Source organism: Sinocyclocheilus anshuiensis, unplaced genomic scaffold (assembly GCF_001515605.1).
Source record: "Sinocyclocheilus anshuiensis isolate Anshui unplaced genomic scaffold, SAMN03320099.WGS_v1.1 scaffold294, whole genome shotgun sequence".
NCBI lineage: Eukaryota > Metazoa > Chordata > Actinopteri > Cypriniformes > Cyprinidae > Sinocyclocheilus > Sinocyclocheilus anshuiensis.
In genome coordinates this window covers 195,981-212,045 of record NW_015544130.1, presented here as the reverse complement: position 1 = coordinate 212,045, position 16,065 = coordinate 195,981, and the positions used below count along the sequence as shown (strand labels likewise).

The 16,065-nt window shown below is 37.1% G+C and overlaps 2 protein-coding genes across 2 annotated transcripts in view; one reads left to right on the top strand and one right to left on the bottom strand.

Moving 5' to 3' along the window:
• Positions 1–11,858, top strand: part of erc2 (ELKS/RAB6-interacting/CAST family member 2) — a 70,438-nt gene extending 58,580 nt beyond the window's left edge. The window contains exons 14-21 of the mRNA XM_016494586.1: positions 3,672–3,683; positions 4,748–4,868; positions 4,980–5,140; positions 5,272–5,419; positions 7,731–7,877; positions 8,646–8,709; positions 8,808–9,000; positions 10,389–11,858. Of these exons, the coding sequence (XP_016350072.1) occupies positions 3,672–3,683; positions 4,748–4,868; positions 4,980–5,140; positions 5,272–5,419; positions 7,731–7,877; positions 8,646–8,672 (616 nt within the window). The 3' untranslated portion in view covers positions 8,673–8,709; positions 8,808–9,000; positions 10,389–11,858. The remainder of the gene's footprint in view (positions 1–3,671; positions 3,684–4,747; positions 4,869–4,979; positions 5,141–5,271; positions 5,420–7,730; positions 7,878–8,645; positions 8,710–8,807; positions 9,001–10,388) is intronic.
• Positions 11,859–15,741: 3,883 nt separating this feature from the next.
• LOC107694863 (cysteine-rich with EGF-like domain protein 1) overlaps positions 15,742–16,065 on the bottom strand; it is a 5,246-nt gene continuing 4,922 nt past the window's right edge. Inside the window, exon 7 of the mRNA XM_016494556.1 lies at positions 15,742–15,919. Coding sequence (XP_016350042.1) covers positions 15,742–15,919 — 178 coding nt within the window. The remainder of the gene's footprint in view (positions 15,920–16,065) is intronic.

Here is a 16,065-nt window from a genome sequence, read left to right as displayed (position 1 = left end):
TATTGACAACTCTAATATATATATATATATATATATATATATATACTACACGTTGACTAGCCATACTAGAATTTCTCAGCATTCCAAGTGAGTTTGATTTATGCATTTATGGCCCTGTTTACACTTGGTAATAAGATGCTTTTTGGTCAATCTGATCACAAGTGGACAATGGAGACACATACCTGTTTACACCTGGCGTTTTATTCTGTCTCTTCTGTCCACTTTCGACCATTTCTGACCAGATTACCCCCGTGGTGCTGATTACGTCAAGAGGAGGGTAAATGGGCAGATCCCTCTGTCGGCATCAAAACACGAGCGGGAGGGCTAAAGTTATCGTGCACTAATATTACGTCTGCTTGTACTTACTGCTGTTGTTTCTTTTTCGTGTTATCAGAATAATACTTCTAATTCGGCCTGTCAAAGTTTAAATCCCGTCTGGTAAGCGCGCGTCCTTGTGTCTCGCAATGATTACAGGTCAATAGGTGGAGAGTAGGCTGTTCGAACGCATTCGACCACATCAGCGTCTACACCACGAAAACAATCCGGTCTAATGCGTTTTCGACTACCTCTGGAAGTGGTCGAAAGTGTACAAGCTCAAAACGTTTCACATCCCGTTTACACCTGTATTTAGCATTGTCCACTTGTGATACGATCGACCAAAACGCATCTTAATATCAAGTGTAAACAGGGCCTATGATGTAATATAAAATGCTGCAGTTTGCAGTTTATATACACACTTTTTGTTCCCATTCAGCAGTAATTGCTGTCAGTGTGAACAGCCCTTATAATAGTTTTGAGCATTGGATAGTAAGTTCAGTACCTCATAGGTTCCAGCTCTGGCTCAAAGTCTTGTTGCTTATTCTCGGTTGACAGACTCATGCTTTAGTGTTAATGTGGTTCGATTAACCATGTGTGTTTCTGTTTTGTTTTTTACTGTCTCGCCAACTCTTTCTATTCTGTCTGTTGATCTTTCTCTTTTTCCGACCTCCTTCTCTTCCCCCTGTTGCAGATTGGGGGCATGGTGTGGGACTTCCTGGGAAAGTGAGTGCTCTGTCCTGGCACCACGGCTCGGCTGCATTTATCTGTCTGCAACTGCTGTGTGCTTGATGCCTTGATGCCTGTGTTGCACGGCTGTCTCTCATTCACTGGTTTTTCTTACAAAGGAAAGAATCCTTTTGTTCTTTATAATGTGGTAAATATGTGCCAGATTGCATTGATGTGAAAATCTGTGGACTGAGAAAGCCAAGAAAATAATATTGTGTGTATAATGTGTTTTGTGGTTGTGTATGCTGTTTCTTGCGCATGTGTTGGGCTCTCTTCCAAACCCTAGTGAGCTGCCTCGCAGTCTAATGTCTACATAGGCAACATCCTAACCAAGATGGAGCCTCATAAGTGGCTGATTAAAAATGATTTAAAAAAATTTTTGCGGGCAGCAGCAATACAGTCACACAAACAGTGCTCAAGAGATCTGAAAGAGAGTCTGATGCTATTGCTAACTACTCAACAGAAATCTTGACTGAGTGCATTTGTAAACGTATTTTCTACTGTTTACACTTACAGAACTCCAAAATTTTGAATGGTAATACTGTATATGTAAAGGATACATTTAATGCTACCTTAGATTTTGGCCAAAACTGCATATTTTATATATTGCTGTCTACCTACTTCCTTTTGGGAGTGTGCCTATAAGTGCATAAACTATGTTGCCTATAGGTAGGAAGCTCACTAGGCTATGGAACTGAGCTAATGTGTACATCAACCAGAGTGCACGTTTTCCTTTTATGATCATATCTGTTCTATAATTTTTTTGTATTTATTATTATTTTTTTTTTTGTATAATAAAAATAGAACATGAAAATTTAATCTAATGATTCCATAGTTTCAGCACAATTTTCTTTCACATAGTGTCATACATGTGATAATTGCACACTTGATGTCATGATTTTGGCATTGCAACATGTTGATGTGAAGTCATTCTCTAAAATTACACCAATTTCCGACCTCCTTCTCTTCCCCCTGTTCTTCCATGTTCCTTCATCTTCTGTCATAAAACACTCATTTCTTGTTCAAAAATTCTTGTCCATCTTCACGTTCTTCCTATTCTGCATTTATCTCATTGGCATCTATCTATCTATCTATCTGTCTGTCTGTCTGTTGGCATTGCAACATGTTGATGTGAAGTCATTCTCTAAAATTACACCAAAATTAAAGGGATAGTTCACCTAAAAATTAAAATTCTGTCATTAATTACTCTCCCCCATGTCATCAGGCTGATTTTCTTTCTTTCATAAAATAATTGTATTAATTGTTCTAATTCTATGAGGTTCACACCACAGCTAAATCAAAAACGACACAGAGGAGCAATATAGTTGGAATCACTTTCAGAATTATTTTTGTGCAGTTAGTGAATGATAAAAACACTGACAGCCAACCAAATTCTATTCTGCTTTAAAGAGCTTGAGCATTTAAATTGACAGACAACAAAACTGCAGCTCATGATTATTATAAACAGAACATTATCATCTGTTGGTGTGGACACTAATATCATCATTATTATAGTTTTCATTGGTTTTGGTTGGAACACGCAGAATGTGCTGTCAGAAAGTGAATGGGGACAAATGCAGTTGAGCCAAAAATGACAAAAAGTAATTAAAATGCAATAGAATTAGTTCATACTTATTGCTTGTTCATTATATTCCAAGTCTTCTGAAGTCTGAAGGATTAGATTATATTTAAGTCATTGTTACTAAAAATCTCATATTGAGTCCTTTGTCTTCTATTGAAGAAAGAAAATCATACATGTTGGAAACTACATTTTGGTGAGTAAATGGCGACGTTGTTATTTTCAGGTGAACTATTCTTAATTACACTCAATTATACAGGGGTTTTCACATAGATCTGTCAACTAATGCTATTTTTAGTAATCTTGGTGTATTTTATTCTACCCTGCTTTATGACGTTACACGCTTCTGTGATCTCTGTGCTTGCCGCTTGGTGTTGCTGGCATACGAGGGCTCTGACAATGAGCGGAGCCCCGTTTCCTGACCTTTGAACATCCATTTCACATGCTGAACCTCTTGACCTGAACCTGTCATCTTTCTGCTTCCTAACACGATCTCTCCTCCCTTCCCTCTCACTCTTCTGAATGATCCTCTCCATCCCCTCCCACCTCAGCCTGCGAAATTCCCCTCAAATCGGCCGTCTCATCGGCCTGCATGAGACGTTCTGCAGCATTTCAGGCCCTGTTTTGCTCTGTGAATGAGCTGGGTGCTTTAGGTAGGGTTTAGTGTTCCTCAAGTAGGTTTGCACCCTCATGCCTGATCGCTCTTGCCCTGTTTGCCACCCCGTGCGATCCCTCACTGCGGCTCGGCTGGTTGGGTTGCTGCATGTTGGTTCTCTCACGGGCCCCTGCAGATGTGGACTCAGTGGCATATCCACTGACGGTGATGATTTGAGATGATAGCGTTGTGCATCCTGCCTTGCTGACCTCAGGAGCCGTTCTAAACCGCTCCTAGTTTCTCACTTGACTCTTTCCAGCTGTTTTCTGCTTCGTTTCGATGAATTCTAAAGTTTTATTTCTCCTTTTCTCCTATTTGCTGTCTTGTGGCTTCTCTTCCTTTACGTTCCTGCCCTTCCTGCATCCTTCCTTCCTCCTCTTTCTCCTCCGCCAGTCTTGCTCCTAGGTAAGTTGGTTGTTCCTCAGGTGTTGTTCACCCTCCATTATGAGCAATAACCAAGCGTGTTTTGTTTGTTTGACGTTAGAAAAATAACTGTATTTTTCGTTACATTTGCATCTAGTGTGTTGTTGTCACAGTTATGAGTCATATTTCATGGTGATGTTGTGTTGTGTTGTTGTTTGCATTTAATAATCACACATACAGTGACCCCAAAATGTATTTGGACACTTAAAACACACTTTAAGAAGTCAGAATGTCATTGCATTATATAATGAAATATTTAACTAACTCACTCACTTTGGAGTGGATGCATTGAAATCTCATGCAATTGTTCGAGTATAAATATTTTTAAATCTAGATACATTTACTTGAGAAGCAAAATGACATATAAAGTCATGTTGTCTGAAAAAAAAATAATCAAAATTAAGTGAGTTCATACTTAAAACAAGAAAAAAATCTGCCAATGGGGTAAGAAAGCTAAACTTGTTTTCCCTTTGAATTAAGTTTATTTTTCTTACTCCATTGGCTGATCAAGTATAAACTCACTTAATGTTGACTCTTTTTGCTTTATCAGAAAACAATTCTTAAAGGAATAGTCCACCCAAAAATGTATATTCATAATATTCATTTATATTATAGTCATCATTTTCTTGCCCAAACCTTACTCCAAACCTGTAAGACTTTCTTTGTTCTGTGGAACATGTAAGAAGATACAAAACAAACAAACAAAAAACTACGGATGTCAATGGGAACCGAATCTGTTTGGTTACTCACATTCTTCAAATTATCTTTATTTGAATTCCACAGACGAAAGAAATGTATAGACATTTGGAAGGACATAAGGGTGAGCAAATGATATCAGAATTTAGATTTTTGGGTGGACTTGTCCTTTAATATCTTATGTCAGTTGCTTCTTAGGTAAATGTATGTTAATTTAAGAAAGATTTTTGTACTGGACAACGACAAAAAAATATACTATAATAATTCATTTTGATCATGTTTGGTTAAATAGGGTTTTGTGATTGATATCAAATTGAGCAATTCAGGTGACACTCTGTATGTGTTCTAAGGCAAACCAAGGATCAAAATAAAAAGGGCCCAGGCATCAAGCTTGGTCCTCAGATGGACAAGAAAGGCCCTGGGAATATCTTGCAAGACCAACGGAAGGATAATCCAATGGACAACCCAAAGGTGTGTTGTTTTTATTTTATGGCTTTAAATTTTGTCTTAAATCAAGAGAAAACAAGAAAAACAAAAGGGTTTCTCTTTATTTTCTTGCACACGTTTTTCTTTATTTCACAGATGGAGGAGTTATTGAATGTTTTGGAGAAGACGAGGCAAGAGTTGGAAGCCACTAAACAGCGTCTGTCCTCCACCCAACAGTCTCTGACTGAGAGAGACGGCCATCTGACCAACCTCCGACAGGAGCGCAGAAAACAGCTCGAGGAGATCTTGGAGATGAAGTAAGAATCCTTGCAGTCAGACTCTGTTTCTTCATAAATATTTGATGCCTAGGATGTTTTTAGTTTTGTTGAAAGCTGCTCACTGTATATCATGCATGCATACAGTATCTCAAATGGTCTGTTCCCCTCAGACAACAGGCTCTGCTCGCTGCTATCAGTGAGAAGGATGCTAACATCGCTTTGCTGGAGCTGTCCTCCTCCAATAAGAAGAAGACACAAGAGGAAGTGTTGGCCCTGAAAAGAGAGAAGGACAGACTAATGCATCAGCTCAAACAACAGGTCGGTCGATTTCTGTACTCAGAAACCCATTTAATTACACTAAGTCAATAGGAGAGCCACTTTTACCGAAAAGTATGACAAGTTACATCCAGTTATAATGTCTACCTACACTGGAACATCTAAAGTCTGTCTACACTGGACGCATGACCGTTGCAAATCATTTGAACGTTGTGTCAGTACATCATAAATAGAACGAGGCATCAGTTTAATCACGGGGATCATGTCACATCGCACCGCATCCAGTGTAGACAACATCACTCATTATAATGTGTTCTATTGTCTTTTGTCGTGTCGCATCGCAACACTTGCGTCCGAGTGAGTAACACTGAGTAACACTGTCCTAAACCATTAAACCTTAAAGGGGTCATATCATGATGCGATGTCATGTTTTTCTTTATCTTTGGACTGTTACAAGCTGTTCATGCATTTATAAGATATGTAAAGTCGCAAAGATTAAAGTCTCTCAACCCCAAAGAGTTAAGACTCGTCTAGCCTTCCTAAAACGCCTCATTCAAACACGCCCCCACATATCTACGTCTTTGTGTGGGAAGATTTTCATAACACCGCCCAAATGTATACGCAAAGAAAGAAGGCGTAACTTTTATTCTCACTGTAGTATTGTTGCCACCACTGCCATGGAAGCTGATATTCCAAATATGGTAAGGGGCGTAACATTTCCGTCACATGCTTGAGGTATTCAGCCAATCACAATGCACTGGATAGCTAGCCAATCAGAGCACACTGCGCTTTTCAGAACGATGAGCTTTGTAAAAACCGACGCGTTTCAGAAAGGTGGTGCAGAGAAGAGCAACAATAATGTACAGTACAGTATGTGGAAAATAATGTGTTTTTTTAACCTTAAACTGTGTAAATACATTGCATTACATCAAATACAAAAAATTATGTTCTTTTTAGCAACGTCATATGACCCTTTAGAAGGATGGTTTGCATGGTTTGTGCACCCATAGGCATGCTGGTCTTAAAACGAGGTGTGTTCAGGCGCATTGTTGGCGCGTTGCTATTTTGAGGCAAGTGAAATAGACTGCACCATTGACCAACTAAAACCTGGTATAAAGTCAATGGCGCAGTATTTTTTGTTATTTAAAGAGTGCATTAGTAATATGCACCTATAGGCGGGTCCACAACACGTGTACACTCTGCTTATTACACAAACAGGGACGCACAGCAGTACACAAACATGCCAAATATTAAAAATTAAAGGATTACAATGTAAAAGATTATTATTGTGTAGGCTACATAAATATAAAAATGCCTACGTCATAATGTATAGTCATTGCATGTATCATAATTAGGCTACCTATTTGCTCGCGCACAAGCAGCTCTCTTACCTCTCTGGAGACGCAATCAGTCTTTGCTCTTGCAAATTCCGCCGTGTAAATAGCGAATTCGCCATGGCGCAAGCGCAACTGTCTCTTAAAGGGAATGGGAGATGAGACTCTGATTGGTTTATTGCACGTTATAACCAAAACACACCCATTACTCATTAAGAGAATAGGGACAACCCTTTTAGACCAGCATTAAACTAGCAAAAGTGGATTTGGACACGCCCTAAGTGCACCTGCGCCTTGCGCTTTAGACCATGTGCTTAGATCATTAAAATAGGGCCCAAAGTCTTCATCTTATTTTATTTTATTTTATTTCTATCCACTTGCACTCCCCCAACAAAATCACCTCAGTCATTCTATAATGAATATTTATTTCCAAACAGAGTTTCTGTCAAAATGTATGTATTTTTATATGGCAATATACATTGCTGAAAAACTAAATATTGCAATTTTTTTTCAATATCATGCAGGACTAATATATACAGTAGTATTTTCTAATTTTTCTAATTTTTTAGTTAATCTTTGCTATAATTGATCACTATCCCTATCCCGTTTCCAGATGATTGCACAAGTTATCTTACTCTTAAAATAACCAGAAGCAATTAAATATCCAATATCAGCCAATAAATTGAAAAAAGGCGCTTATATACATTATTGTGCATTCCTATTTTCAGCTTCAGAAGGATGTTCTTCCCAAAATGTGGCCATATCAGCTTACAGTTTTGAGGGAAAGAGTCAAAGAAAGTATTAGAAAATCTCCTGTACTTCTTCTGAGGCATGTAGCCACCTGATACCTTGTAAACTCAGCTTTGTTTTCTGGCAGTTTGTGCTTCATTAACTCCTGGAAATTGAGTAAAAGCAAACTGATTACATTTGTACAAGCCATTTAGAGATGTTTGATGATCTCAAACCCTGTATCAAAAATATGCTGCTTGTGTTTTTAAACTTCTTTTTATCCATTTTAGACACAGAGCAGGATGAAACTTATCGCTGACAACTACGAGGATGACCATTACCACCCTCACGCTCCACCTCCTCGACACCCTCCACCACACCATCGGGGTCCAGGCCGTGGACCGCCGCATCCCGGACACCGACCCGCTCCAGACCAGGTTTGTATGGTATCTTCACTATACTACAAATTTTGTGTCTGCACCTTCTAATTTAATTAATTCATCTAAATTAGTGTATATTTGTTTTTTTCTACTTCCTTTTGTTCATCATATGACTGTTTCCTTAACCTTTGCAATATTTCTTATCTAATCTGCATCGCATGAAATCCAATACTTGCTTCTTACTCATTTTAGGATGCTGATTCCATAAATAGTGCCTGTTTTGTTTTGTAAGTTAAATAATACATTTTCGATACTTCTTTTTGTCATTGAAAACTGAAAAAGCTGATACATATATATATATAATTAAAATAAAAATTCAAAAGGCAAAATTCAGAAAGCATCAAATAATTTTGTTATGGGATTGTCTTTGTTAGATTTTTTTCATTTTTAGTAAAATAAATTTAATTTTTTAGTAATTTTAGTAGTTCAACATACTGTAAGCATATGAATTTCAGTTTGTTGCCACTTAACATTTCTAATTTTCTTTTAGTTGTTTCTTTACGTTTTTCATCTGTTGTTTCAATTTTATTTTATTTTAAATAGTTTTAGTTTTGGTTAAAGATAACAACATTGATTGAAATCAAATCACAATATATGGCTGGTGTTTTCAGCAGGCGATTGACCTCTGTATAATCTACCTGTCTCTCACTGTAATGCAATCTCTAAATTTTCTAATCAAACAACCTGCTCTTTCACCTTTAACTCGTCGAATTCTCCTAATTTCATGCTGACCTCTGGATATCTGGATATATTTTGGGCCCAAAGGATGATGAAGAAGGAATTTGGGCATAACTATTTCCAAACCAAAGCTATGATGTTGTTTTGTGGGGTGAGATCTTGATGTCTGATGTCAGTTGTCTGGTTTAAAATGAGATTTTGTGAATAAAAGCGCTTTGCCAATCAATTCTTTTTTTGTTATGTTCGCAGACAATTCAGTCACTAAAGGAGGAGCACAGCCATGCCATACAGATGAAATTCTACATTGTTCACTTGGCCAGTCTTTACCTACAATCAGATTCATTCTTTTGGATGGGGCCCCGTTTTTTTCCATGCATTAAGGAAAGAGGCGGATCATTAGTTTGAGTGGGAGGGCCAAAGCTGGAGATGACCACCTGAGCAGGTAAATACTATCAACAGAAGTACTAACACTTTATTTACCTTATTTTTTAATTTACAGTTTTCATGTCATACAGTACCATTGTGGTCAATAACATTAAGATTAACATTAAGATTAATTGATATAAATATAATGAATATATTAATATAATATAAAGAAATTAATATTCAGCAAGGGCACATTCTATTGACAGAAAGTGACATTCATTTTTTAAAGAAATTAATACTTTTATTCAAGTGACAGTAAAGACGTGTATAATGTTACAAAAGATTTTTATTTTTAAATAAATGCTGTTTTTTAGAACATTCTATTCATTAAAGAATCCTGAAAAAATGTATAAATGTTTCAGCAAAAATATCAATCAGCACAACTGTGTTCAACATTGATAATAATAATAATAAATGTTTCTTGAACAGCAATCATTTGACAATGAAGACTGAAGTAACGATGCTGAAAATTCAGCTTTGCATCACAAAAATAAATTTGTAGTTTTTAAATAAATTAATAGTTTTAATAATATTATATATATTATTATATATATAATAATATTTAATAATAATAATATTTAGCAATATATATATATAAACCTTTTCCAAGCAAACCTTTTAACAGAAAACTTACAATTAAGGTTATAACTTTTCCCCCATGATGACCCTTACCGCCAAAATAATTAAACAGACAGGAATAATAAAAATAAATAAATACCTAAACAATAATACAATTCAATTCTCTGACATATTCATAGTGGTCTTTACATAAATATAAAACCATGCAACATGGTGATCATGTTTAAACCAGTTTCCACAAATCTCTTTATAATGATCATTTTATAATGACACTTAAACAAACACTTTATAATGGGGGTGGGGGGGAGTCTTCATCTTTTCAAAATATGTGATCATAGGTTGCCACATCTGCCACATCAATTTTTGGACAGATCCCTTCATTAAATATTTAACTTTTTCTAATTTCAAATATAAAACCAGGTCACACATCCACACTGAAGCTTTAGGTGGGATTGCTGATTTCCACTCGAGTAATATTCTTCTCCTCACTAATAAAGTGGCAAAAGCGATAACATTTTTGTTATCTTTGTTATCAAACACCTTGTTTGTCAATGATACTTTGTGTTATGGTACACCAAAAACTTCAACACTGGGATTTATTTCTAAATTAAAGGCATCTTTTAGTGTTTTAAATATTACTGTCCAAAAGTCACTCACCTTTTGACAAGCCCAAAACACAATATTGCGGTTTTTAATGTATCTTTGTGCAGCCTTGTTGAGCATTAGAGACTTCTTTCCAAAACATAGACATGGTGTAATATTAATGCTAAATGACGCATTCTCTTAAGGATAATTATTCCATGTTGTTGTTGTTGTTGTTTTCAGATGATTAAAAAAAAAAAAAAATGGAGAGGAAGTCTTGACTGAACAGAAACACAGTTACTTCCTGGTGCAGTCCTTTTTCTAAAGACATTTGCCTTGAAGACTCTCCATGCTCAGTTAACACTAGATGAGACACTGCAGCTGCTCCTAGTTGCCTGGTTTTCACTTGAGACCAGTGCATCCAGCTGGACCAGCCCCTTCTCATCACTGCCCCGCCCACTCTCATCTAGCTCCACCTCTTCAATGAAGCAACATGTCAGCCTGCACCCATTCAAGCCTTGATTCTGTCATTTCTCTGCTTTTTTTTATGTAATCCAATGTAAAATAATACCATCCTAATAATTTCATTTTGAACCATTTTTTACGATCACGTCTGCATTCGCAAGTCTGCCAACTGTTGCCTGCCTTCAATTCTTTAGATTTTATCATATGTGCTACTGTATACATTTATGTACTTAGGTTTGAGTATGCTCTACGATAAGCATTTAAGTCTCCATTTTTGGTTTTTAGTGTATATTGGACCTTAGAGAGTTAGTATACCTCAGAGGTAGTCTACTCTATGCAGAGTTCATTTCGTCTCACCGATTATAACGCACATAACATACACCATGCTAACCAGAATTTGCCCTTTCTTTTTGCTTGTGCTCCACTCAAAACACCAAGCCTGGTCTGCATGTAAGCTCTCATGCACCTATGCACCTCCACCCCTTACAACAGGGAACATTTCTAATGGTGCTTCAACTGGTGCTCAGGCCCAAAAGAGATGGAGACGGCCATGGCTAAACTATTTCGGACATCAGCTGATCTATAACACTCCATGAATCCATGGCGGCAAGTTTTTCGGAATATAATTGAGATGTTTTCCCAAGCTACTGCTGCAGGTCGTAGCATTGATGAATTCATCAAGACGTCTGTTGACAAGGCCAGTCCAACCTGCGTGTCCCATAAAGGGAACGTCCTTCTCCTTTAACGAACCGCCCCACCAGGTACCGGCGGAGCTACCGCCAAATTCTCGTAACGGCTCAACATGGTGGCGAGTGCCTATTTATAAATAGATAGTAGATATATAGATAGAGAAATACTAGCTAAATAAAGTGTGTCTACTGTGGTCAGACTATTGTGTCAGAAATCAAGGGAAACTTTTTTTTTTTTCGGTGTGTTTGAGTCGTGTGTGTTATCATTGTCTGTTTGGCCCTCACAGTGCTCCAATTACAAGATATTTGCACTGGGGTCTATGCAAAAAAAAGAACACAAAAGGTCTTTTGCAGGACATGTGCAGAATCAAGAAACTAGATCTTCAGCTAGAAAAAGTGTTGTATAGAATATGTTGCACCTCACAAAAAACAACAAATCAAACGGCAATGAGATCTGAACAAAATAAATGATTATGGTGACCTGAGGTGGATTTCATCATTGTAAACACACCTTAAAGGAATAGTTCACCCAAAAAAGAAAATTCCGTCATTAATTACTCACCCTCATGTCGTTCCAAACCCGTAAGTTTTTCTTTAATTTTCGGAACACAAATTAAGATATATTGGATAAAATCCGGAAGCTTTCTGATCCTCCATAGACAGCAACACAACTGACACGTTCAAGGCCCAGAAAGGTAGCAAGGGCATTGTTAAAATAGTCCATGTGACATCAGTGGTTCCACCTTAATGTTATGAAGCTACGAGAATACTTTTTGTGTGCAAAGAAAACAAAAATAATCACTTTATTAAAAAAAAAAAAAAGTCTTCCGTTTCAGTCTTCAACGTGCATTCATGAGAATACCACAACGCATGCATGTGCTGCTGCTGACACAAGAGCTGGCATTCTGACATAGAATTGTATGAATGACTTCCATTGTATGGTCAAAAAATATAATGGAAGTCAATGGAAATGGCAATGGCTGTTCGATTACCAACAGTCTTCAGAATATCTTCTTTTGTGTTGAGCAGAAGAAAGTAACTCGTACAGATTTGTGACGACATGAGGGAGAGTAAATGACAATTTCCATTTTAGGGTGGACTATGCCTTTAAGAAGCATAAACATAGTTTCAAGTGGAAGAACACATTGAGATGGCTGGGATATGTTAACAGTTGTTATGCATTGTCTTGTGTCATTTCACTGCTGTTGTTTGTAGTTGTGGAGTTCACTAGGACTTTGGCAAAGCCCAAAATATAGCCAAGATCTGACTGTTAAATGACATGTCCGTGCTTCCATGTTGCATTTCACCTTCTCGTTATTCAGGCGTCGTCACATTATTTCAAGAATCGCATATGTTTCTGTTCTTTGTTCACATAATGTCAGAATTACCGCATTTAAAAGATTCTGTTCCGATAAGTTTGTATCTTTGGGCTCAGAAATTATTAATTTTTATGACAATCCTCAAATCTTGAGGGTCAAAGAAAGTGCATTGTGTACCTAAGCTATAAAAAAAATGACATGAAACTAGTTTAAAGTAGGCTAACTGTATGTAGTTCTGCGTATTTCTGTGACTTTTGAGCTCCTACGGTTAAGTGGGTGGAATTCACAATATAGAACTGTCGTAATTTCGACAAGCTGTCGTAATGTCGTAAAGCAATCTCACCAAATTTACAAACTCCCAGATGTTTGAGGGGAGCATGAAAGAAACAGAAGCCATTCGCCTTATTAGAAGTCAGAAGAATGATTTTGAAACTCAAGGTGAAAGGTAATACACACTTACTGTACATACAGTTGCTTTAATGTTAAGATTTTGGTCATTATGAACACGTCACGATGAGCAAGTTAGAAGTCGGAAACTTCACGGTAATTCTGTCATGACGTGAGCGCATCCTTGTCGCTGTGCTCTAGAATATTCCCACGTTTCTTTAACTATTGTGACTGATGAACACTGATCCAGAATATGTCCACTATGTGAATACTGGATGTTTCTGACTCAGTTTCAAACACTAGAAGAGTGTTTGATCTGCTGTTCTAATATTTATGTCTGTCTGTCTGTCTGTTGTGCAAGTCTATAATTGTACTATAAGGACAAAAAAGACATCAGACATATTGCAGTCCTCCACCTTCAGGACCTTTTATTATTGAATACTTGAAGTAGGGGGATATCTCCTGCCTTGGGAAGAGATATATTGTATAGAACAAAGAAAAAAAAAGAGAAATGTTGACTTGTGTGGTGATGATGCATGATAATGTACATTATGTGCCAACTCTGGGCTGTGGTGAAGTCTAACATTAGACTAAAGGTCTAAAGATCTCTACGAAGAAATTATTAATAATGAATGAATGAAAGAAAGAAGATTCAGCCCTGTAGGGTTTATAAAACTATGACGTATGTCAAAGGGCCTCTGGTTTGAACAAAGGCCCAAAATAAAGAGAACAAAAGTGAAGATTTCTCTCTATATATTTATATTTGTTGTGTGCCAGTTGCATTGTTTCTTTTGTTTCACGATGTCAAAAAAATGCAAACCTCTGGATGATACAAACCACTGTGACAAATGCCAGAAAAGAAATAGTATAATTCTTCTTAAAAACAAAAAACATTGTTTTTACTTTTTTAAGATATTTATTTATGTTGTGTTTTTTTTATGGTTCATGCTTTTTTGAATATGTCAGTTTGGGACTGTAAGATTTGTACATGAAATTAGTTTACTGTTCTTTTTCTGTACAGCAGTGCAAACAAGTCCAATGTGAGTGTCAGCATGCCGAATGATACCGTGTGAACGTGGGGTTCATTTTCCCATGGTGCACCAGTCGTCACGGATGAGACGCATTGGCATCGTGATGGTGTAATGTGTTTTGAGAATGGTGTGTCCGCAACCACATCTTCCCGCCCACTGCCAGTGGATTGCCCGTACAACTAAATAAAAGCGTTCGCATGTTTTCGGGGTGCAGATCTGAGACGCTAAAAGAGTGTGGGATATGCTTGCATGATTGTGTCTGTGTATGCAAATAGGATTGTTACAGGGTGTGAATGCTGCGCGCGTGTTGGAGAAAGTTGGCGGTGCGAGAGCCTGGGGTGTTTGGTGTGAAATCTGTGTCATGTTCGATGTTTTTAAAGTCCTCAACCTCCCTGATATTTGCTATTGTATGTGTTGTACCCCCCCGCCAACTATTCTTGAGTGTCAGTCGGCTTGTTTATATCCATTAAATAAAAGTGACTTTCTTTCTGAGATAGCCTATGCTCTGTTTCATTTAAAAACAAATAAAAGTTTATTAGTCGAAGTCCAAAGAGTGTTTGTCCTCATAAAAATACACTGTATATTGCTGTTACATACACAACTGTTCAAAAGTTTGGTTCTTTAAGATTTAAAATATATAGGCCTATATATATTTAGCCAGGTCACATTAAATTGATCAAAAGGGACATTAAAGAGGACTTACTAAAAAAGTAAATTACAAATAAATGCTGATTTTTTTTTTAATTAACATTTATTTTTTATTTTTTTACCATCTCAAAGAATCTTGGAAAAAATGCTATCACACTTTCCACAAAAATATCAATTCGATTTTTATCATTTAAATTTCAATATTAATTATAACAATTTTTAACTTTAATAATAAGAAATGTTTCCTGAGCAGCAAATAAGCATATTATAATGATTTCTGAAGGATCATGTGACACTGAAGACGAGTAATAATGATGCTGAAAATTCAACTTTCATCATAAAAAAATTTATTATATTTTACAATATATTAAAATAGACATCAGTTTTTTTTTTAATTGTAAAAATATTCCACATTATTACAGTTTTTTTAATCAAATAAATGCAGCCTTGATGAGCAGAAGAGATGTTAAAAAATCTTACAAAACCAAACTTTTAAACATTATGTACACTCACAAATACATTTCTACAAAATATGTACTACCTGAAGGCTACTAAAAATGCAAAGGCCACAATAAAAAATGACATCAGATGGATATTGTTTAAGGCCGTTGCCAGTGTGCCCAAATTAATAATCAAAAACAACTGATTCCCAATATACAGTAGTCAACTTGTAAGTGAAATAAGAATACACCAAGTTGTCACATTGCTAACTAAAAACCATTTGGGGTAAGAAAAGTTCATGCTCATTATCCTTCTTGAACATATTGCTGTTGCTGCCATTACATAAATGCAATAAGCCAATTGTAGGCCATGTGTTAGTAAAATCACAGAAATGGACGGCCTATTGTGGCTCATTGCATTATTTTTGAATACCACACAAAAAAATGTTGCTTATAGCAGCTTCCTTGGGCTGTGTGTGTGTGTGTGTGTGTGTGTGTGTGTGTGTGTGTGTGTGTGTGTGTGTGTGTGTGTGAACATACCATCATATGGTGTAAGAAATGACCCAGCTCAAAAGTAGTAGACTTTGTAGAAAGCAGCACTGCGGATAGCTTTGCATTTATCTCCCCTTCAAGATGGAATCTATCACTCGATCGCTTTTATCAGACAGCCAGTATCCAGCCATGGCTGCCACTGCCCCCATAAAGATGGAGGTGAACACCAAGTCCCCTTTAGCCGCCAATGTGGCCAATGCACACAGCACAACACCGAAGAACGTCTCGGTTACTTGTGTAACCCTCAAGCGCTGAGGAGCCGAGACTACGCGCCCCGGCCGTACAGCGGTGGTATAGCAACTGTGGCGACGGGACGTAACGTCTCCATTCCCTCCTTCAGGGAACGAGGGTTACACAAGTAACCGAGACGTTCCCTTTCAGTCAGTCAC